The sequence below is a fragment of the Ambystoma mexicanum genome, chromosome 11 (genome assembly GCF_040938575.1).
Source record: "Ambystoma mexicanum isolate Mex_15411 chromosome 11, UKY_AmexF1_1, whole genome shotgun sequence".
Lineage (NCBI taxonomy): Eukaryota > Metazoa > Chordata > Amphibia > Caudata > Ambystomatidae > Ambystoma > Ambystoma mexicanum.
This window is the reverse complement of record NC_090934.1, coordinates 1196799701-1196818286: the sequence shown is the minus strand read 5'-3', so window position 1 is coordinate 1196818286 and position 18586 is coordinate 1196799701. Positions and strand designations below refer to the sequence as shown.

The 18586-nt window shown below is 48.5% G+C and overlaps 1 protein-coding gene across 2 annotated transcripts in view; it reads left to right on the top strand.

Annotated features, from left to right (window-relative positions):
• The window catches only part of MAN2C1 (mannosidase alpha class 2C member 1), a 932858-nt gene that overhangs the window by 783416 nt on the left and 130856 nt on the right, over nt 1–18586 (top strand). For both annotated transcript variants that reach the window (XM_069624549.1, XM_069624550.1), the window contains exons 20-22: nt 9214–9370; nt 9508–9651; nt 16771–16880. In XM_069624549.1, coding sequence (XP_069480650.1) covers nt 9214–9370; nt 9508–9651; nt 16771–16880 — 411 coding nt within the window. The remainder of the gene's footprint in view (nt 1–9213; nt 9371–9507; nt 9652–16770; nt 16881–18586) is intronic.

Sequence of the window (18586 nt, the reverse complement as noted above, 5' to 3'; positions counted from 1 at the left end):
ACCTGGTACGGGTCAAAAGTGGGGATGAGTGGAATACGGCCTTCCGGACAAAATATGGCTTATATGAGTACCAGGTAATGCCTTTCGGGCTCTGCAATGCCCCGGCCGCCTTTCAAAATTTTATGAACGACGTGCTGAGGGACCTTCTGGACGTTTGTGTCGTGGTTTATATCGACGACATCCTGGTGTATTCTACCACTGAACAGGAACATGTCAACCATGTGCGGGCAGTTCTTGATGGGCTCAGAAGTCACCAACTCTATGCAAAGCTCAAAGTGTTCTTTCCATGTGTACGAAGTGGAGTTTTTAGGATTTATCCTGACCTCGCAAGGGATCAAAATGGACAACAGAAAAGTGGAAGCAATCTTGAACTGGCTATCCCCCACCTCGATCAAGGGAATTCAGAGCTTCTTAGGCTTTGCAAATTTTTATCGCCGTTTTATACCAGACTTTTCTCATATTGTTCATCCAATCACTTCTCCTGCTACGAAAGAATAAGTGCTTCGATTGGCCCGTAGGGGCGGAAACTGCCTTCCAAGTCTTAAAGTCAAAATTCATCTTGGCACCAATCTTACGCCACCCAAGGTAAACTATACTACCTTGTGGAATGGAAGGGTTACGGTCCGCAAGATGCATCCTGGGAGCCTAGCGAACATGTACATGCTCCCCGGCTGGTTGCTAGATTCCATCGCACACATCCAGGGAAACCCGGGCCCGGTATTTCCAATCTGAAGAGGCCTTGGGGAGGGTGAGGGGGGAGAGTACTGTCACGACCACCAGCCCTGCAAAACTTGCCACCATCAATTCCATAGCCCATGCACGTACATTTGCCCCACAGCGCACCAGTTGGGTTCATCATTTATTAAGGCCCCACCATTGCACAAATAAGAAACCAGAGAATAAGCCCAGCTGGACCCAAGCATGGGGTAACTGGCGCCAGGTACATTATGGAACTTAGGAGAGGCCATCCAACATGGAGGAAATGCAGCCCAAACACTGTTGGAGGCTGCAGTCTAGTTTTCTGGGTGTGGCTGCTATATAAGCCACACCCAAGCTTGATTCCACGCTTCGCGTTAATCTGCCAGCAGGCAGCAGAAGCCTCACCGTGGACCTGTAACTTCAACAGCCGCTGCTATCAGCCTTGAGGAGCTACATCGTATTCCTGAAGTTTTGGTTTCATCTCTAGCATATCTGAGGCTCCGTCAACCCTACCTGCTTCTCGCTTGTCCCGCATCGGCCCGGCTGCTTCATTCTTCAGTTCCATCATCGGCCGCGGCTCTTCAAAGCACGCAGCGTCTCTGGGTCCTCGTCAGCTGTCCCCGCGACGCATCTACAGCTCAGCCATCTATTCCACGACCCTCCGCAAGCCGTCAGCTGTTACGGTCGCCCGCAGCCACGTTCCAAGGTACAGTTAACCGGAACCCTGTAAAACAAAAGGCAAAAGGACAGTAAGTTACGAAAGTACGAACGGATATTAGCATGAAGAACCTTTTTATGAATGCGCTAACTAAACGGCATGATAAAAGCACCAAGATGAGCATTGAGCACACAAGAACGTAACTGTGCATATAAGATAGTGAAAAGGACAAAAAGCTGATCAGCAGAGACTTCATCTGGCAAGTCAGCAAGCAAGTCAAATAGTACAACAAAGACTCGCCCACGGCGCAGCATTATCCGAGCTACAGCAGGTCTGGGCAGGACTCAAGTAACTGGTGGGAGCGAACTAGAGCGCCCCTGCTAAGAAGGAAAGCAGGATGGAGAGCTAATCTTCTTAATACATAAGGTGAGCACACGCATACATAGAGGGGTGGTGGTCACAAAGGGGTTAAGGAACACAAGGGTGGGGGTTACAATTTCCACTAGGCCTATTTTCACTCACCACCACTTGTCTTCTTGTTGTTTCCCTTCCGATGCAGACGGACTAAAGAATAAGCAAGAGAGGGCCGCAAACTGAGGTTCCTGATACTCCCGCAGAGCCAAGGTGAGCGTGACACTCCTCCCCATGTTTCTCCTGCCACACTTCCACCAAGTCCAATTCCCCCATTACCTTCCATAACGACCCCACCATATGTTTCTTAGGCCCCCCCCTCTAGTTCCCCACCCATCCAACCGCTCATCCAAGTGGCAATTAAAATCTCCCCCCCACAGTATCATTTCCCCTCTATAAGCCCCCATCATGCGCAACACCGAAGGGAAATACTCTTTATCATCCACATTAGGTGCATACGAGTTAACCAAGCATATTGACCGGTTTTCCCACAAGCAGTGAGCAAGGACCGTTCTACCCTCCCCATCCTTCATCACCCACCCCACCCCACCTTCAATGGCGCCCCCCCTTGCCACCCAAATCAGAACACCCCTCGCCTGGGTTGAGTACGCCGTACCAGTTATCTGCCCTCCCCACAGCTTCTCCAACCTCCCCAACAACTCTGCATTTGCATGTGTCTCCTGCAGTAGGGCCACTTGTATTCCTTGCCTTTTCAAAAACTCCCCCACCCTCTTCCTCTTCTGATAGTGCCCCAGTCCTCGGACATTCCATGTCCCAATTTTTAAACTCCCTAGCTTACCCATCCGATACACTGAAGCTTTCTCCCACGTTGGTCCTTCTCCTGTTCAGCCCCCCATCCTCCGTATCCACTTCTCTCTCCACCTTCCCACACCTCTCTCCCCTGCTGTACTAAACATCATTCCCCCTAATCTTATCCAACTTGCCCCCCTCCCGCATTGGACCCCAACTTGGTGCCATCACCCCAGATCCCCCCCCTTCCTTCGCCCTCCCGCCTCCTCTCCCCCCCACCCTCCTCCCTATGCCCTGCATAACCCCTCCCCCCCGAACTCCTCTTCCCCTCCTCCTTCCTCCTCCATAACTACAGACCCACTGGACTACTCAGCCCCCCTTCCTCACCTCCCTTGGGGTTGGTAGTCAGTAGCATCGCTTAAATTAAGGGCTTCACCACCTGCCCCCTGCAGCCCCACCAATGTGTTCCCCCCCCCCTTCTTCTCCTATGCCTCCTCAATGCCAAAAAGCCAATTTCTGCTGGGTTTTCCACCACTGATGCCTCGCTGGGCATTACCCACACTCTTCCGCCTCCTCACCCACCCTCATCTTAGGACTCCCCGACAGCGGCTCCCCTGATGTTGCCCCGCATCCAGCCAGTCCCATGCCTCTCTCGGACACGTAAAGAACCACGATTCCCCCCCACCCCCCGACAACACTTTCAACTTAGCCGGGAAAAACATCATGTATTTTAAATTGAGTTCCCTTAGTCGGCTTCGTACTGTATCAAAGGATCTCCTCTGACGCTGCACCTCAAGCGTGAAGTCCGGGAAGATCCTCAACTTCGTGCCACCAATCACATAGTGGCCCCGTCTGCGACCATCCTGCAGAATGGTATCCCGATCCCGGAAGTTCATAATTTTAGCCATCAGAACTCTCGGCGGCGCACCCGGTGGTGGGGGCCTCCCTGAGACCCTATGCGCCCTTTCCACAGTGAAGAGATTAGAAAGGCCTTTAATCCCCAGGACTTTCAGTATCGGGTTCTTCACAAAAAGCTCTGCACTAGGACCCTCCTCTCTCTCCGGAACGCCGACCAGACAGATGTTACAATGCATGGAGCGCCCCTCAGCATCTTCTGCTCTAACCTCCAGTGTCCGGGTAGCCCCTACCAGGCCCGCCACCTGATTCTTCAACTTCTGGATATCATCCTCCACCGTACTGACCCTTTGCTCCACCTCTGTGACCCTCTCGGACACTTTGCGGAGGTCCGCCCTCACCAAAGAGACATCCACTCCCACCTCTTTGATGCGCTCTTGGAGGGTATCCCTGGAGACTTGTATCACCTCCATTAGCGCATCTAGGGTCACCACATATCTGTCCTCCCGTGGGGGCCTCTCCTGTCGATCTGAACCCTCCTGTCTCCGTGCATTTTCCTTAGTCTCCGTATATTTTTCCATCCACTGCTGACTCTTGCCCATTTTAAAGCAACTCTTATTATTCCGCCCCCAGGCGTGAGTTCTACAATTTGTCCTCTGCCCCTCCTCCCGTGCCCAAAATCTCTTATCTCGCCTGTGTCTCTCAGCAGGGCCCTCCCTCCTCGCAACAGACATCTCAGTACACCACATCCCCCACACCAGCCTTATTCTTCAGCCAAGGATCCGTGGCCCCCACATCTCCTCTCTTCAACACATTCGCCAGTTCCAGAGGAGCGCCCCGCCCCCAGATCCCCCCTTTTGCCCACCGTGTCCAGTGCTCTTCAACAGGAGCTGATCGCTTCCCACTGGCTGCTCCGCCACCTCAGCCCCCAGGGGTCACTCCCCTCTTCTGTGCAGTCGGTGAGCAGACTGCGCCACGCCGCTTCCAAAACATCGTTTTCACTACTCTGGGTCACTGCCGTGTCCCCCACCTGTCATACACCCCGGGAGAAGACAGGCAGACCCCAAGGGCCCTCCAATAAGGGGAATCAAGATCTACACCACCTGCCCTCCACCTCAGTGGTTTCTACCCCTGGCTCCTCCACAGTTCCCGGAGGCACACTTCAACCGCTCACGCGGGGGCCACCCCTCCACACTGCCCCCCCACTGGCAAAGAAAAAGTCTGGGCCAAGTACTATGCGAAGCTTCTAGCCGCCCCGGAATGGGCCACCCCCACGGGGCTCCGCAGTGCTCCTTCTAACCAGGACGCAGCCCCACCTACCACCACTCCAGCAGCCACGTCTGCAGGGCTGCGATCTAGGCTCTGGCACCTCAGCCCCAGCTGTCCTTCTCACGATGCAGCTCTCACAGTCCACTCCCGGCAGGTATTCCCCCCGCCGCAGCGCACACAAGCCGCTCCGCTCCCTCTGCTGCGTCCTCTCTCGCCAGCATCCACGCGGGCCGCTCTGCGCCGCTCTCTACAAGGCTGAGCCCAGTTCACCCCAGCGGGTTGTACCGCTGATGTCCATGCAAGCCAGTTCGTCTCGCGAGGCAGCATTCAATCCAGCTCCCCCGTCGGGGCTACCTCCACGCCCGCCGCTGCCCCCGCTTCGCCTGGGGTCGCAGTGTATGTCTTCCGGCTGCAGGCTCCCAATGGTCCTCCTCCTTCCCACCGAGCCGTCGGGATTTTCGCCGGACACCAAGGAGAAGCGCCTCTCTCCGCACCCTTTCCGAGTACACCATCCACTGCCCCTGCACCTCAGTCTTCCTTCCCAGCTGTCTATGCACCGTCCATGGGAGTTTACATGCAGGATTTTGTTTTGCCCGGATTTCTGCGGCTGCACGGGAGCTCCAGGGATTCACCTGCACATCAGTCTGCAGTTAGCCACGCCCCCCAATCCTCCCTTCTTTTGGTGTTCCTCTCCCCCTACTTCTTGCATCCAGCCTTTGATGTTACTACTCCTTCCACAACACTTCACTATTCCTCCCTGCTTTCCCCCTCTCACTACTGCTCTCCTCCTCCCACTACTGCCCTCCTCCCCTCACTACATAAACATCTGCCTTTCACCAAGTAGCATTCAATTCACATTCACTCCTTACACTAGTTTCTTTTCACTAGGCATTGTGGCGTGCTGGAGTAAAACGTCAGACAAAAAGGTGGCATGTTTACAACAATATGTAATGAAATAATAATGAAAAAGGCCCATCTTCCTCTTTCTCTAAAGGGTTTTCCCTACCTAACTAAAGAACTTGGGTGCTTGTTGGCCGTCATTGTCAACTCCAAATGTCCGTCCTCTGTCCAAACTAACCTACTCTAGCCCTACCACTAACAAAAAGACAATAACATAAAACGGCTCAAGGAGAATGCTTCCCTTCTCCTGGTGCAATGGGACCAGCCCTGGGGGTGCATGTCTATTAGTCTCTGATAATAGTTCAAGTTCTGCACTTGTAGAGAATACCAGGAGAATGACTCCCTTCTCTTGGTTCCGCAGTTCAACAACTGCTATCTCCTCCTGGTCGATTTGGTCAGCCTCCAACCTGCTATTTAGTAACCTTTAGTCTTAGTTTCTAATTCATCAATATAGATGAAAGAACCATGAGAATGACTCCCTTCTACTGGCTCAGTTGGTTCAGCCGGTTCGGCTGTTGGCTAACTTTGAATAGTTTCCTGCATGTTTTTTTTAGCAACCTTTGTACTTCTTCCCAGACTTCTCTTTGTGTTTAAAAGTCAAACACTCCTGCTGTTTCCAACATAGTTATTTCCTGTCTTTCTTTCCCCTCCTCCTGTCGATGAAAACAAGGGAAACTGTTCCCGTAATGTCCTTGGTTTCTCCTAATACTTTCGCACAGGAGATTATTCTTGTGGTACACTCTAGCCTGAATGTCTCTTTTGATGATAAAGTATTGACGGAGATTACTCCTGATATGTTCTTCTCTTTCAGTTTCTTTGCCACAACTGAGACGTGGAAGATCACTAATGATAGGGCACTTTGAAACACAATTTACTTCCTGTATGAGCGCCTTACAAATGCACAATAAATAAATAAAATAAAATGTAATTTTCACATTGGATACGTCTGTCCCAACTATGGAGAGGAGGGAAGATTACTCCCAAGGCTGACCTTCCTTTCAATAGTCATGATACAATTACCGAGACGAAGGAGATCACTGCAGATGTCTTTTTCCCATTCGGTACTTCTGAGACAGTTACTGAGAGAGGGCGTTTTCCCCTGATGCGTTCTTCCTATTCAATACTCTTAGGACAGTTACTGAGATGAGGGAGATTACTCCCAATGTCTTCTTTAGCTCCAGAACCCTTCCCCAATCCCCTACCGGCTCTCCATTGACTCCTGTTACCTCTTCTTTGTTGGAGCCAGGTCGCCGGTTCTTCTCGGGTGTTGGGTCGATGCGTCCCCATGATACGTTCTCTGCTTCTCTTTCTGCTCCCCGCTGCCGTGCCTTGGCTCCGCAGGGACCCGGCCAGATGGTATCAGCGCTGTTAATGGACTGCTCGGTCCTCCTCCCCGAGGTCACGTCACTGTTGGTCGGTTTCCGGCTTCCAGTTAGGCCTGCTCTGGGTCGGCCTGCCAAAAACTCCTGCAATCTGCTGTCGGCATCCTGCCGCCTGGAGGTTCTCTTCCCCGACGTAGTTTCTTGAACCCAGGCTTCAACTTCCATGGTCAGCCAGGGTTCACACCTTCTTCGCTTCGCATTGGGTCCTTTCTCCATCTTTATTCTATTCAGCTGGTTCTTCCCCAGTGGAGTGTCAGTCCTTTGTTAGTGTCCATTGGGTATTCTTCATGGCTCCTTGAGGCCACCTCTTCCCAGTACCTCCTGGACTAGCCAAAGGAGAAGTTTGTAGAACTCCATCAATCTTCTTCACAGTACTCCTGGAAGATTGCATTTTAGTCTTCCTGTTCTGGGTGGTATCAATATTTACATTAAGAAAGAAAGGGGTATTATAATAGCATACAGTAGTGCTTTCAGAATGTATTATTGTATTAATGTTTTATTATTATTGTATTATTAATATTGATTTCATAGATTCAAGGGCAAGAGGGTTACTGAGTTCCATCACGGAATGAGGGTCCTTGTCCCTAATAGGGGAGTCTCTCCCTGTGAGGTCCCGCTTTCCGCCACCCCTAGGGACAATGATGCATAGTGGGCTAGCCTTGCAGGAAAGGGCTCACCCTGGGGAGAAGTGACATGATCCCATGAATCGTCACAGCATACAAACATTCACACTACAGAACCACTTTTACTCCAAAATCAATACTGCATCTCCTCCAACAATCTTTGCCACAAACTGCCTCTTTCCTTCCTCCTGTAGATATATTGGTCCACCTCCACCTCCACTACTGATCTGACCCGGAAAGCCCATATCTCCTGCTTCCTGTCCCCTGCTTAAATTTCACTGCTAGCTTTTAGGGCCAATCCGGAATAGTCTTCTCCTCCAATGTGTATTGTGCATGGGGAAGTGTTAAAAAGTGAACAAAGCCCTGGCCACAGTCTTTGCGTAGGCTTGCCACTTAATGATCATGTTGGCAATCAAAGTTCAGTGTCCCAGTTTGGGGTACGTTCTCAGGGATCATTATGCTAAGTTTGAGAAAAGGTGTTTCTCTTTTCCCCTTCTCTGTTCCTGGTGGGTTTGGGAATCTGTAGTTGGTAGTGTGGCTGAGCCGGTGTGCTTGGTTGGTTTGCAACACATGTTTGTTTGCTGTTCGGGTGCCTGGCTGCAGCAGTTCTTTCTCTCGGGTTGAACTGCTGCTGCAGTTGGGCCTTTGGTGGGTGGTGGCAGCTCTGCTCCATCCTTCTTCGTCAGTCGGAGCATGGAGTGCTGAAGCTGGTTCTTTCATCAGGCATTTTCTGTTTTTCATTGTTCTTGTATCAATGTTTTCTGTAAATAAAGACAAATGAAGACACGCCTTTCTGTCTCTCATGCCTGCATTTATCCTCAGTAGTAGGGCTGCAATCATCCTCAGTGGTAAGGTTGCTTCTGAGTTCTTCCCTGCATCTCCTCACGTTCCTGTAGAAGGGTTCTTCGTCCCTTCTTAGTAGGTCAAGGACTTGTATTACTTGTCATACTCCTTCCTCCCAGATCCAGTCCCCATACGCACGCACTTACACCACAGATGAAAGTCTTGGGAGGATAGCTCAGGGGCAAAGTGCTTGCTTTGGAAGCAGACTACACAGCAACACAGGTTCGATCCCCGGGTCCGCACTTCAGGTTATTTATAACGCGCTTAATACCCAATCATATCATATTACAACAAAGAATGGCAGCGCACACATGCAAGCACCGCTTACAACAAATCAAGGCCACGCACACATACACACCCACACCATACCTGAGGCAGCACAGCAAGCTTAAACTGCCCCCCTCCCTCCCAATTATCTGCTGCACAGCTGTTGCAGACTCGGGCTGGTGTTATGACTCAACAATGTCCGGCTTCACAATAGACCACATCTAGCTAGATCAGATTATGATTGACACCAGCAGATATTTTATTATGGTAATAAATGCCTTGGTATTTAAACATGCCATAACTGTTTGAATACTACTGTGCGATCCAACCAGTAAAAGATAAGAAATGGTGGATAAATGTATTCTTACTTAGAGAATATTGACTTAATACGAAGTAGGCAACCTAACCGAGATTACTGTGAGGCTCAGCCACAGAGTAACTTGTCTTCTAATAACCAAGAAATGAAACCTACACTTTACTCATAGCATTGTTTAAGAAGATATGACACCATACATGTGTTAACCGGTGTTTACTTATTTTTATCTTCACATTGCAGAAAACCCATAGCATCACTTCTTAAACCACTGCAAATAGCTTGTACTGGAGGCCTACGGGGTAGCGTGAAATTCACAGTAGAAATCAGTAAGAACAGCATCATTCACCAAGAGTTAATCCTAGATGCTGGGTGCCCCTTTCTGAGATGTCAGACTGAGGTAAGTACTAGTATTTTCTGTAGCCCTTTATTTCCTTCTACCTACTGTAGCATTGGATGAAGGATATTCTCGAAGGTGCATCAGCTCCTCATTTGATCCTCCAAATATGAAGTGGCTCTTTTTTGTTTCTCTTGTAGGTAGAGTGGAATGAGGCCCACAAGTTTCTAAAGGTGGAATTTCCGGCAAAGGTCCGGAGTGCCAATGCTACTTATGAGATCCAGTTTGGGCACTTGCAGAGGCCCACACACTTTAACACCTCCTGGGACTGGGCACGGTTTGAGGTGAGTTGATGGCAGGATCAGACGATATGGTGAAACTAAGAGCAAATGATGGTGTAGTTCCCTTCCTCAGATTTACCTATGTTTATGAAGTTTGTGGAATTGTGCGTTTTAGAAATGAGAAGAGATTGAGGGTGTTGCATAAAGTGGTTATTTTGTGTGTTTGGAGTGTGACTTTGGGAATATTTCACTCTGTTGATGTGTGCATTAAATGTGAGGCGTGTTTTGACTAAGAAGATAAACGTGGTGTCTTTGCAAGAATGGTTGCCTCTACATGCCAGTCTTATGCCCCTCATTGTTGTAATCATAAAGGTAGGCTTTGTGACAGGACTGGGACTACTGCAGAGGAAGGCCAAATGTTTCTCCTCAAGGGCGATCATGTTTTACGAGATTTTGATGTGCAGTGGGAGTTCATTACAACTCTTTGAACCTACTTTACTTTATTAATTTTATATAGCACCTCTACTGACCCGGAAGCTTAAGGGCGCTAGACATCGAGGACAGAATACAGACACTAGGAGCCGTACAACGACAAAATATGAGCGCAGAGTTAACAACCAGAGAGGTGTTTAATTAAACAGAAGGGTTTTTAATCCCTTTCTGAAGACCATGGTGGAGGTAATTTCTCTCAGTTTGTGGGGCAAACCGTTCCAGGATGCTCCAGTTTTCACCTGTGATAGCCTGCAGGCGGGAACTTTTAGTAGTGACTGATTGTTAGATCTTCGATTGTAATTTTTTTTTTTAAACAATTTTTATTATATATTCAAATAAACAAAACAAAACACCAACCAAACACGCAGTGCAAGCAACAATACAATTCCGCTTTATTTAACACACAATATTTATCACTGCTCCCCATGTCCCACCCTTCTCCATAAGCCTATTGTTCTTCTCGCTCTATATCCGCACCACGTGGTGGGGTCACATTTCCGGTGGATTCTGTCAAATCTTGTGTTAATCCAAACAGTTCCGCCACCATCAATTTCCATGCCATCAGGGTTCCCACCTCTTCCCCTCCCCCTATATTACTTGCTTCCTGCCATACCATGGTCTCTGCCTCCGCCCATTTCTGCAACTCTTTCCACCACATCTCCACCCGTGTCCTGTGACAAGCCTTCCATCCCATGGCAATTCTCCTTTTTGCGAGCACATATGCTAGATCCTTCAATTTGTTAACATGCTTAAGTTTCTGCGATCTGGGGAACCCTCCCACTAAGCCCAAACTGAGTCTATGACAATAGTAACCCCCTTTGCCGCCAGTTTTCCCGCTACCTCGCTCCAGAAGCGCTCAATCACCGGGCAGGACCAGTACATATGTACCATATCAGCCTTTTCCTCATCACATTTGAGGCATGCCTGTCTGCTAGCGTTTTCAAACCTCGATATCCTCAGGGGTGTCATATATGCCCTATGCGTGATATATAGTTATATCTGTTTTAATCTGGCGTTTCTCAACACCTTTTTATGGTATCCCAGGGCACGTTCCCACATCCCATCCTCCATCGGGGCTCCCACCTCCGCTTCCCAGTCTAATCTTAATTGCGTTGGTTCCTTCCCAACCCTGGACATCAGCATTTCATACAATCTAGAAATCTCGTGCCCTCCTTCCGTTATCGTTATATCATATATCATGTCTATGGTAGCATCAGGCTCTCCTACCAGTACTGTCTCAGACCAAGTTTTTTTAATTTTCTGCACCATTTTATAATATGTAATATATTGACCCACATGTAGCCCCACTTCCTCTTCTAACTCTTCAAGATTTGTGATAGCCCCTTCCCGCCAGACATCTCCCATAGTTACCAACCCCACCGACTCCCATTGGCCCCTAATTGTCCTTCGTAGCTGCTCCTCTCTCCTAGTCAATGCCACTAGCTGTATCTGCGGGGAGCATGGGGCTGGGTTTTCCATCATCTGGCACGCTCGGCGCCAGATCCTCCACCCGAGCGTCATCAACATAGGACGCGCTTTCATTTCTGTCTTAGGCAGCCAGATCATTTCTTTTAAATAATATGGGGCACAATCTGTTTTAAACAACCTAGACTCAGGTGTCACTTCGTCCGAGAGCCATTTTGCAACATATTTCAACTCGCTAGCTACATAATAGACCTCATAGTTAGGTAGTTTTATTCCCCCTTTTTCAAAGAAGTTCTGCAACTTACATAGCGCCACCCTATTCCTGGTACCCTGCCACAAGAAGTCTCTGCATAGGCTATTCAATCTGATAAAAAACTTCTTGGGTATTAGATACAGAATATTTCCAAAATAATGTATGAGCCTGGGCAAGACCACCATTTTGAGCATTGCACTTCGCCCCATCATTGCTAGAGGGAGCTTTACCCAAAATGTCATGCTCTTTTCGATTTTTCTTATGGCTACCTCGGTATTATGCCTATGCTCTTCTTCTACTGTATGATACACATCTATCCCAAGGTTCCGAAAAGTATCAACAGCCCAAGGAGCCTGCAGCACCGGCACTCGCTCAGTAGTGAGCCCTTTATAGTTACCCAATGGGAAAATATTAGATTTCTGTGGGTTCACCGCTATGCCGGACAGCCTCGCGTACCTATCCATGACCTCCTAGACATACTGGAGATGCTCTTCTGGGTATCTCAGGTACAACAGCAGATAGTCCGCATATAAGGAGATCAAATGTCGCTCCCCACCCATTTCAATACCTATCATATCGTACTGTTGTCTGAGGTATATCGCCAAAGACTCTAAAGCTAATATGTACAGCATAGGGGACCATGGGCACCCTTGTCTGGTGCCCCTGCCTAGTTGCCATCTTTCTGAAATCACAGCTCCTGTTTTGACCCTGGCCAACGTCTCGCTATATAGCATCTTTGCCCACCTTATGTATCCAGGCCCCATACCATAGCCCGCCAAGGCTGCCAGCAGCCATGGCCACTTGACAGAATCAAAAGCCTTCACAGCGTCTAAGGACACTATCGCCATTTCGCCCTCATTCCTGCACCCCCATTCAACAACCCGATGGAGTCGCCTATGGTTATGAGTTATGTTCCTGTTCGGGACATAACCTGTCTGGTCTGGGTGTATTAGTTTGCCAATGAGACTACGCAGTCTGCTTGCCAGGACAGCTGTCAGTATCTTGCTGTCCTGGTTCAGCATTGAGAGCGGCCTATAAGAGCCACAACTGTGTCCCGGTTTATTATGTTTGGGAAGTGGTATTATAATCGCTTCTCTAAGTGACTCCGGCACCCGTCCCTTCTCAAATGCTTCATTTAGCATGTCCAGCATCGGGGGGAGCACTTCTGCCTTATACACTTTATAAAACTCGCTTGGAAACCCACCTGCCCCCGGGGTCTTGCTAGTAGGTAGCTGCCTCACCACTTCTTCTAGTTCCTCCATGGTAATCGGTGCATCCAGTTCCTCTCTTTCTTCAATGCTTATTGTTGGTAGACCTATGTCGTCTAGTGTCTCTCTTATTTCTCCACAACTGCTTCCCTCCACATCCCTATATAGGTCCCTGTAGTAATTTGCAAACTCCAGATTAACTTCCTCTTGAGTGTCAACTACACTGCCATCTTCTCTTGTTATTGTCCTGATGGTGGGCCTGGGGATCTCGCTCTTGTACAACCATGCCAAGAGCCTTCCTGTTTTATCACCTCCCGCATGCTCTCTTTCTACATATTTCTTATAGTTAAGGTTAGACAGTCTGTCCCATAGCTCCGCGCATGTCTGTTGCCATTTAAGTATCAACTCCACGTCTATCCCAATATCATCTCTTCCCTTCAGCGCCTTTTCCAATTCCCTTTCTGCATTATGTAGATCAGCCAGGATTCCCGCTTGCAGGCCTTAAGATTTCGCTATGGCTACGCCCCGCAACACCACCTTAAAAGCTTCCCATAGCGTGCTCGCTGAGTCCACGCTGCCCGTATTCACCTCAAAGTAATTTATAATCTCCTCCCTTATATCTTCCCTAAAAAGGGGGTCTTTGAGTGCCTCCGCCCGGAGGCGCCACGTCGGTATCCTCGCTCTTGGGGGGCGGTATTGCCAGCCAACTACCAGGGGCGAGTGGTCCGACAGGACCCGCGCCTTATATTCTGCTTGCACTACCTCTACCGCAGTTTCAGACCTGACGAAGACATAGTCTAGCCTCATATGCAGCTGCTGTGGGGCAGAATAATGAGAGTACTGCCTTTCATGGGGATGTTTTACTCTCCACACGTCCACCAAATCGAAGTCGTCTAGCAGTGTCTGTAACGCTTTTGCTGCTGGGGCAGGTCTATCGAACATCCGGTCTGATCTGTCTATTATAGGGCTTAATACACATTTGAAATCGCCTCCCCAAATCACAGCGCTTCCCATACACATGCTAAGATTAGTACTCAGGGCTCTGAAATATGTCGCTGTGTTCTGATTGGGGGCATAAGTGTTCACAATGCATACCTCCTTATTCTCCACCAGTCCCCTAAACGTAACCATCCTCACTTCTGCTTCCGCAGTTTCCTGCAACTTGTAAAATGGAACATGCGGCGCCACCCAGATAAGCACGCCTCTGGTATATGCAGAATATGTCGAGCCCGCTACAACACCTTTCCACTTCTTCACAACTGTTCCCAGCTTTTCCCGCGTCAAGTGAGTCTCCTGTAGCAGCGCAATATCTATCGTTTGTCTACGCAAGTATAACATCACTTTGTTCCTTTTTAAATAACTATTGAGGCCTCTGACGTTCCATGTAATTATATTAAGGTCCCCCATGGCATGTTAGAATTCCCGTTCCCCCCTGCCAGTGCAGACCAGTTCCTCTTTCCATTTCTGACTATATAGGCTCGTTTCCTGATACCAACTACCCATAACTACAAACACCCCACACAGCCCTCCCTCCCTCCCTCCCTCCCTCCCGTCACCCTTCCCTTCCCCAACTTCCCAAACTCCCCTCTCTCATCCCCTCGCTCCCCCAACATCACCCCCACTCAACTGTTGCCCAGCTCCATCCCTGGATCTCAGGCTCCCCCGCATCTAGCTCTTTCTGGCTCGCGCCTGTACTCGAAGCTCCGCAGGGTGAGGTCGTCCTAGTGACCAACCTACTACAACTACAATTATTACTCGGGGGGAGTAGGGTGCTTGTGTCCTGCCGCTCCTGTATGTAACAGTTAATTACACATTGCTACACAATCTGCGCATATATGCGCACTACTATATTCCAGTCTCTTAAATCAACAATGTCAAGGGTATCCCAGCAGAGTGTAAACTTTGCTCAGTCGCCTCCCTTAATTTTAAACACTATCAATGGCCCCACTGGGATACTCGCTCTGCATCCCCTCAATATATTTGCAATGTCCCCATCACTTATCCGGTTCCACTCGAGCTGGTTCCGCATCTTGTTCCGGGCAGCCTTGAAGGTCCAGCCATGTCGTTGCTTCTTCCGGGGTGTCAAAGAAGTGCATCTTGCCCTTGTGCTGCACTTTCAATTTTGCAGGTTACAGAAGCATGTATTTTATTCCCGCTATGCGTAGTCTCCTCTTGACTGCAACATAGCTGTACCGTTGCCTCTGGACTAGCATTGTATAGTCAGGATACGCTGTAATAGTACATGAAGCCCTTTCAATCGTTCCTCCTTTGCGAAAGTACTCTAATATCTTCTCGCAATCTTTATAATTCAATATTTTCGCAATTATCGCCCGGGGGGGTGCCCCAGGCTTAGGTCTCCTTATAAGGGCTCTGTGCGCACGCTCCACTGCGAATCCTTGCGAAAGTCTTTCAGCCCCTATTTCTTGTAACAGTAGGTTCTCAACGTAGTATGTAGGGTCTTGGCCTTCCTCCCCCTCCGGCAGGCCGACCATGCAGATGTTGTTCCTCCTTGCTCTCCCTTCCGCCTCTTCCGCCCGATTCTCCAGGTTAGCTACCTGTTGCTTCAGCGCGTGAACCTCCTTTGCATTGCTGCTACTAGTGTCCGTGTTGGTTTTCACCTCACTCTCCAAGCTGCTCGTTCTCTCTGCCAATGCCCTAACATCCTGTCTCAGCAAGGCGATGTCGATGCCCACTGCGTCTATCTTGGCCTCCAGGGAAGTGCGCAAGTCCGCCATCGCTAACCCCCATGAAACTTTTAGTTCCGTGATAGCCGCCAAAATCTGGTGGTTTTCGGTCATTGCGGTGCTCTCCATCGGTGCTGCCACGCCCTTGAGTGCTGTGGTCGCAGGAGACAGCTGCGTCTTGGCAAATGCTTCCATAGTGGACTGTTTATTCTTACTCTTGGTCGTGGCCCCTCGTCCCGTCATCTTGTAGCCGCAGTTATGTGTCTGAGGTTGCTTAGTCTCTGACGTGTCGGCTCTGCACTTCTGTTTTGATGCGAACCCAGTGCTGCGCCACAGGTCTGAGGAAGTTGTCCAGAAGAGCTTCCGTTTGCCGGGCTATTCCTGGAGTGGGTTGTGCTCTCCCACGTATTGACTCATCTTATTGATGGCAGAGATCATTCTTTCCTTTGCCTTAGGCACCTGACTTCTGGGCTCTTTGCACATTGTGCACTGTTGGATATGTCTTCAGCAATCTTCCTTGCATACTACCATATGCCGTGCTTCTCTGTAATGCCCTTTGCACTTAGGCTCTATGTCTTCTTCGGGGTGACCTGCTGATTCTTCAGCTTCCCAGCAAACCCTCAGCTCCCAGGATTGCACCCCCCTTAGCCTCTATGGTGTGCAGAACCATCCCCATTAATTATATGCCCAGCGGCATATAAAGTGTCTTTCAATGGCTGTTATTGTGGGGTGCTCAGTTCCATCACCCGGCTGCTTGCAAAGGAAAAAAAAGCAGACACATAGGAGCAGGCCACCCGTTTTCTCCCATGTAGCTCCATGGATATGTTTCGATCAGTGCTTTCAGCACGGCAGTGCAACAGAATGTAGCTCTAACATTATTACTTTGTGTTCTGAAGCAGAACTGTAAGGTAAAAGTACATCTTTTAATTTGCATGATATACTCTGTACATAGAAATATTGATAACCACAAGATATTCGTTTTATGTGTGACTAATAAAAAAGTGTGCACCCGTGACAATTTTTGATAGAATTAAGGCAGAGCCATTGAAAAGTTTAAATCTTGTTGGAGATCCCAATGGTTTAGTGATTTCCCTTTCTTTCTTTTCATTCCTTCCTGCAGGTGTGGGGTCATCGCTGGATGGATCTGTCAGAGCATGGTTTTGGCGTGGCATTGCTCAATGACTGCAAATATGGCTGCTCGGTGCGTGGGAATGTCATGAGCCTTTCACTGTGAGTCACGCTGGCATTAAGGGGATGGGGTTGAGGATGGGGGAATAGATCTATGCATGGGAATATTATGAAGCTTTTATTCCTTGACATTGAGTTAGTCCCCAGCATGGGACTTATGAAAGTGCTGGATGTTTGGAAGACTAATCCCCCATTAGGGTGTGGATGTTGGAGCAGATTAGGGTGTGGATGTTGGAGCCGGTTTCGATATATGGTTGATGAGATGAGGGTTTACTATTGAGTGCAATTGAAATAACATTCCACTGTCAAGATCCAGAAGAAATTCTCCAAAGCTGCTGACCCCGCAGACGCTCTAGAGCATCTAACACACAGCCCCTACTTAATACAGGCTATGTATTCTTCACTTCCAATGGGACAAAATAATAAACCAGAATCTCGCATCTGACTTCTCTTGGAAACGAGACCTGCAACAAGATAGTACATGAAATTACTTAACTTATTCATAAACCTTCACAATACTGTTCTCCTCCCACCTAACTAAATTCTAAATATACCTGAAAACCTCTGCTAATTGTCAAGATGTATTGAATTATCTATGCTGTAGGTTCTCCAACTAAGAGGTTACTGTTAGATTCTATTTACACAAAATGTTTTCTTTTTTTAAACTTCTTGCCTGTTCAGTTGCAGTTCACAAGTTTAGTACATGCTTTTTTCTCGTTTTTTCCTTTAAAATGTCAGTTCCCACTGTGACTAATTTACCCCCAACTAATATCTTTCTTACTTTGCTACTAATTAAATAGTTTACAAAACGGCTGTATTTCTCTGCAGAAGACGGTTCACTTCTTTAAAGGATTTCTTTTCTGTATCGCGTGCGAGCCGTGTTCATTAATTTCTAGTCCCTCCTTTATGTTGCACATGCACCGTACTTTGTGCAGCTCTTGCACAAACACTGGAGAACAAAGGCTCCAGTCTCGTGCCTGTGATGCTTCTGATGACACCCCCCGCTGTCTCCCCCTACTCCTGTATTTCAAACACCAACTGGTTACGCTGCTCTACCTCACCGTGAAGCTGTGCAGTGAATGAACCGAAGCTTGTTTCTCTTGCTAACCACGTCATTCTCCCTCGCAGGACTCGAGCTCTAGGTAGCTTACAAGCGTTAAGTTCACCGCTCCACTTGTGCTCTAGTAATTCTGTTTTTAAGCTCTTTGCTAGTTGGAAGAGTTCTTGAAACTATTTACAGTCTGTTAAATGTGAAATATCTAAAAACTTGTCTTCACCTTAGATTTTAGTTCTGGATTGCAGTTTTCACTAAGAACACTTTATTCAGTCTACAAACAAATGGAAACAGCCCACCAGTTGAGAGGAACATGTCTCTCTTTGATATTTCTGGAGTCTTCTCTGAGGGTACAAACAGGAGCCTGGCAATTAATCTCCTGCCTCGTGGATATCTTCTAATGAAAGACAGTTTAGAATCCTCTCAGGAACCTCATCCCATGGAACCTTCACCTCTCTCCACCACCTTGACCTTGGGCAAACAGCCACTTCCTGAAACAGAGGTGGTAAAAAAAACACTACAAAATAAATAACATACTTACCCCTCCCACTACCCTCTTACTAAACTAAGCTCACCAGTTGTCTATCCTATTCCTGCCAATCATGTAAGTACCCCCTCCCATTATGGGCCTGTCCCTGGGCCTGATTTTGGGCATTTCTACGCTAAAATTGTGCAATCAGTTATGGGGCATTAA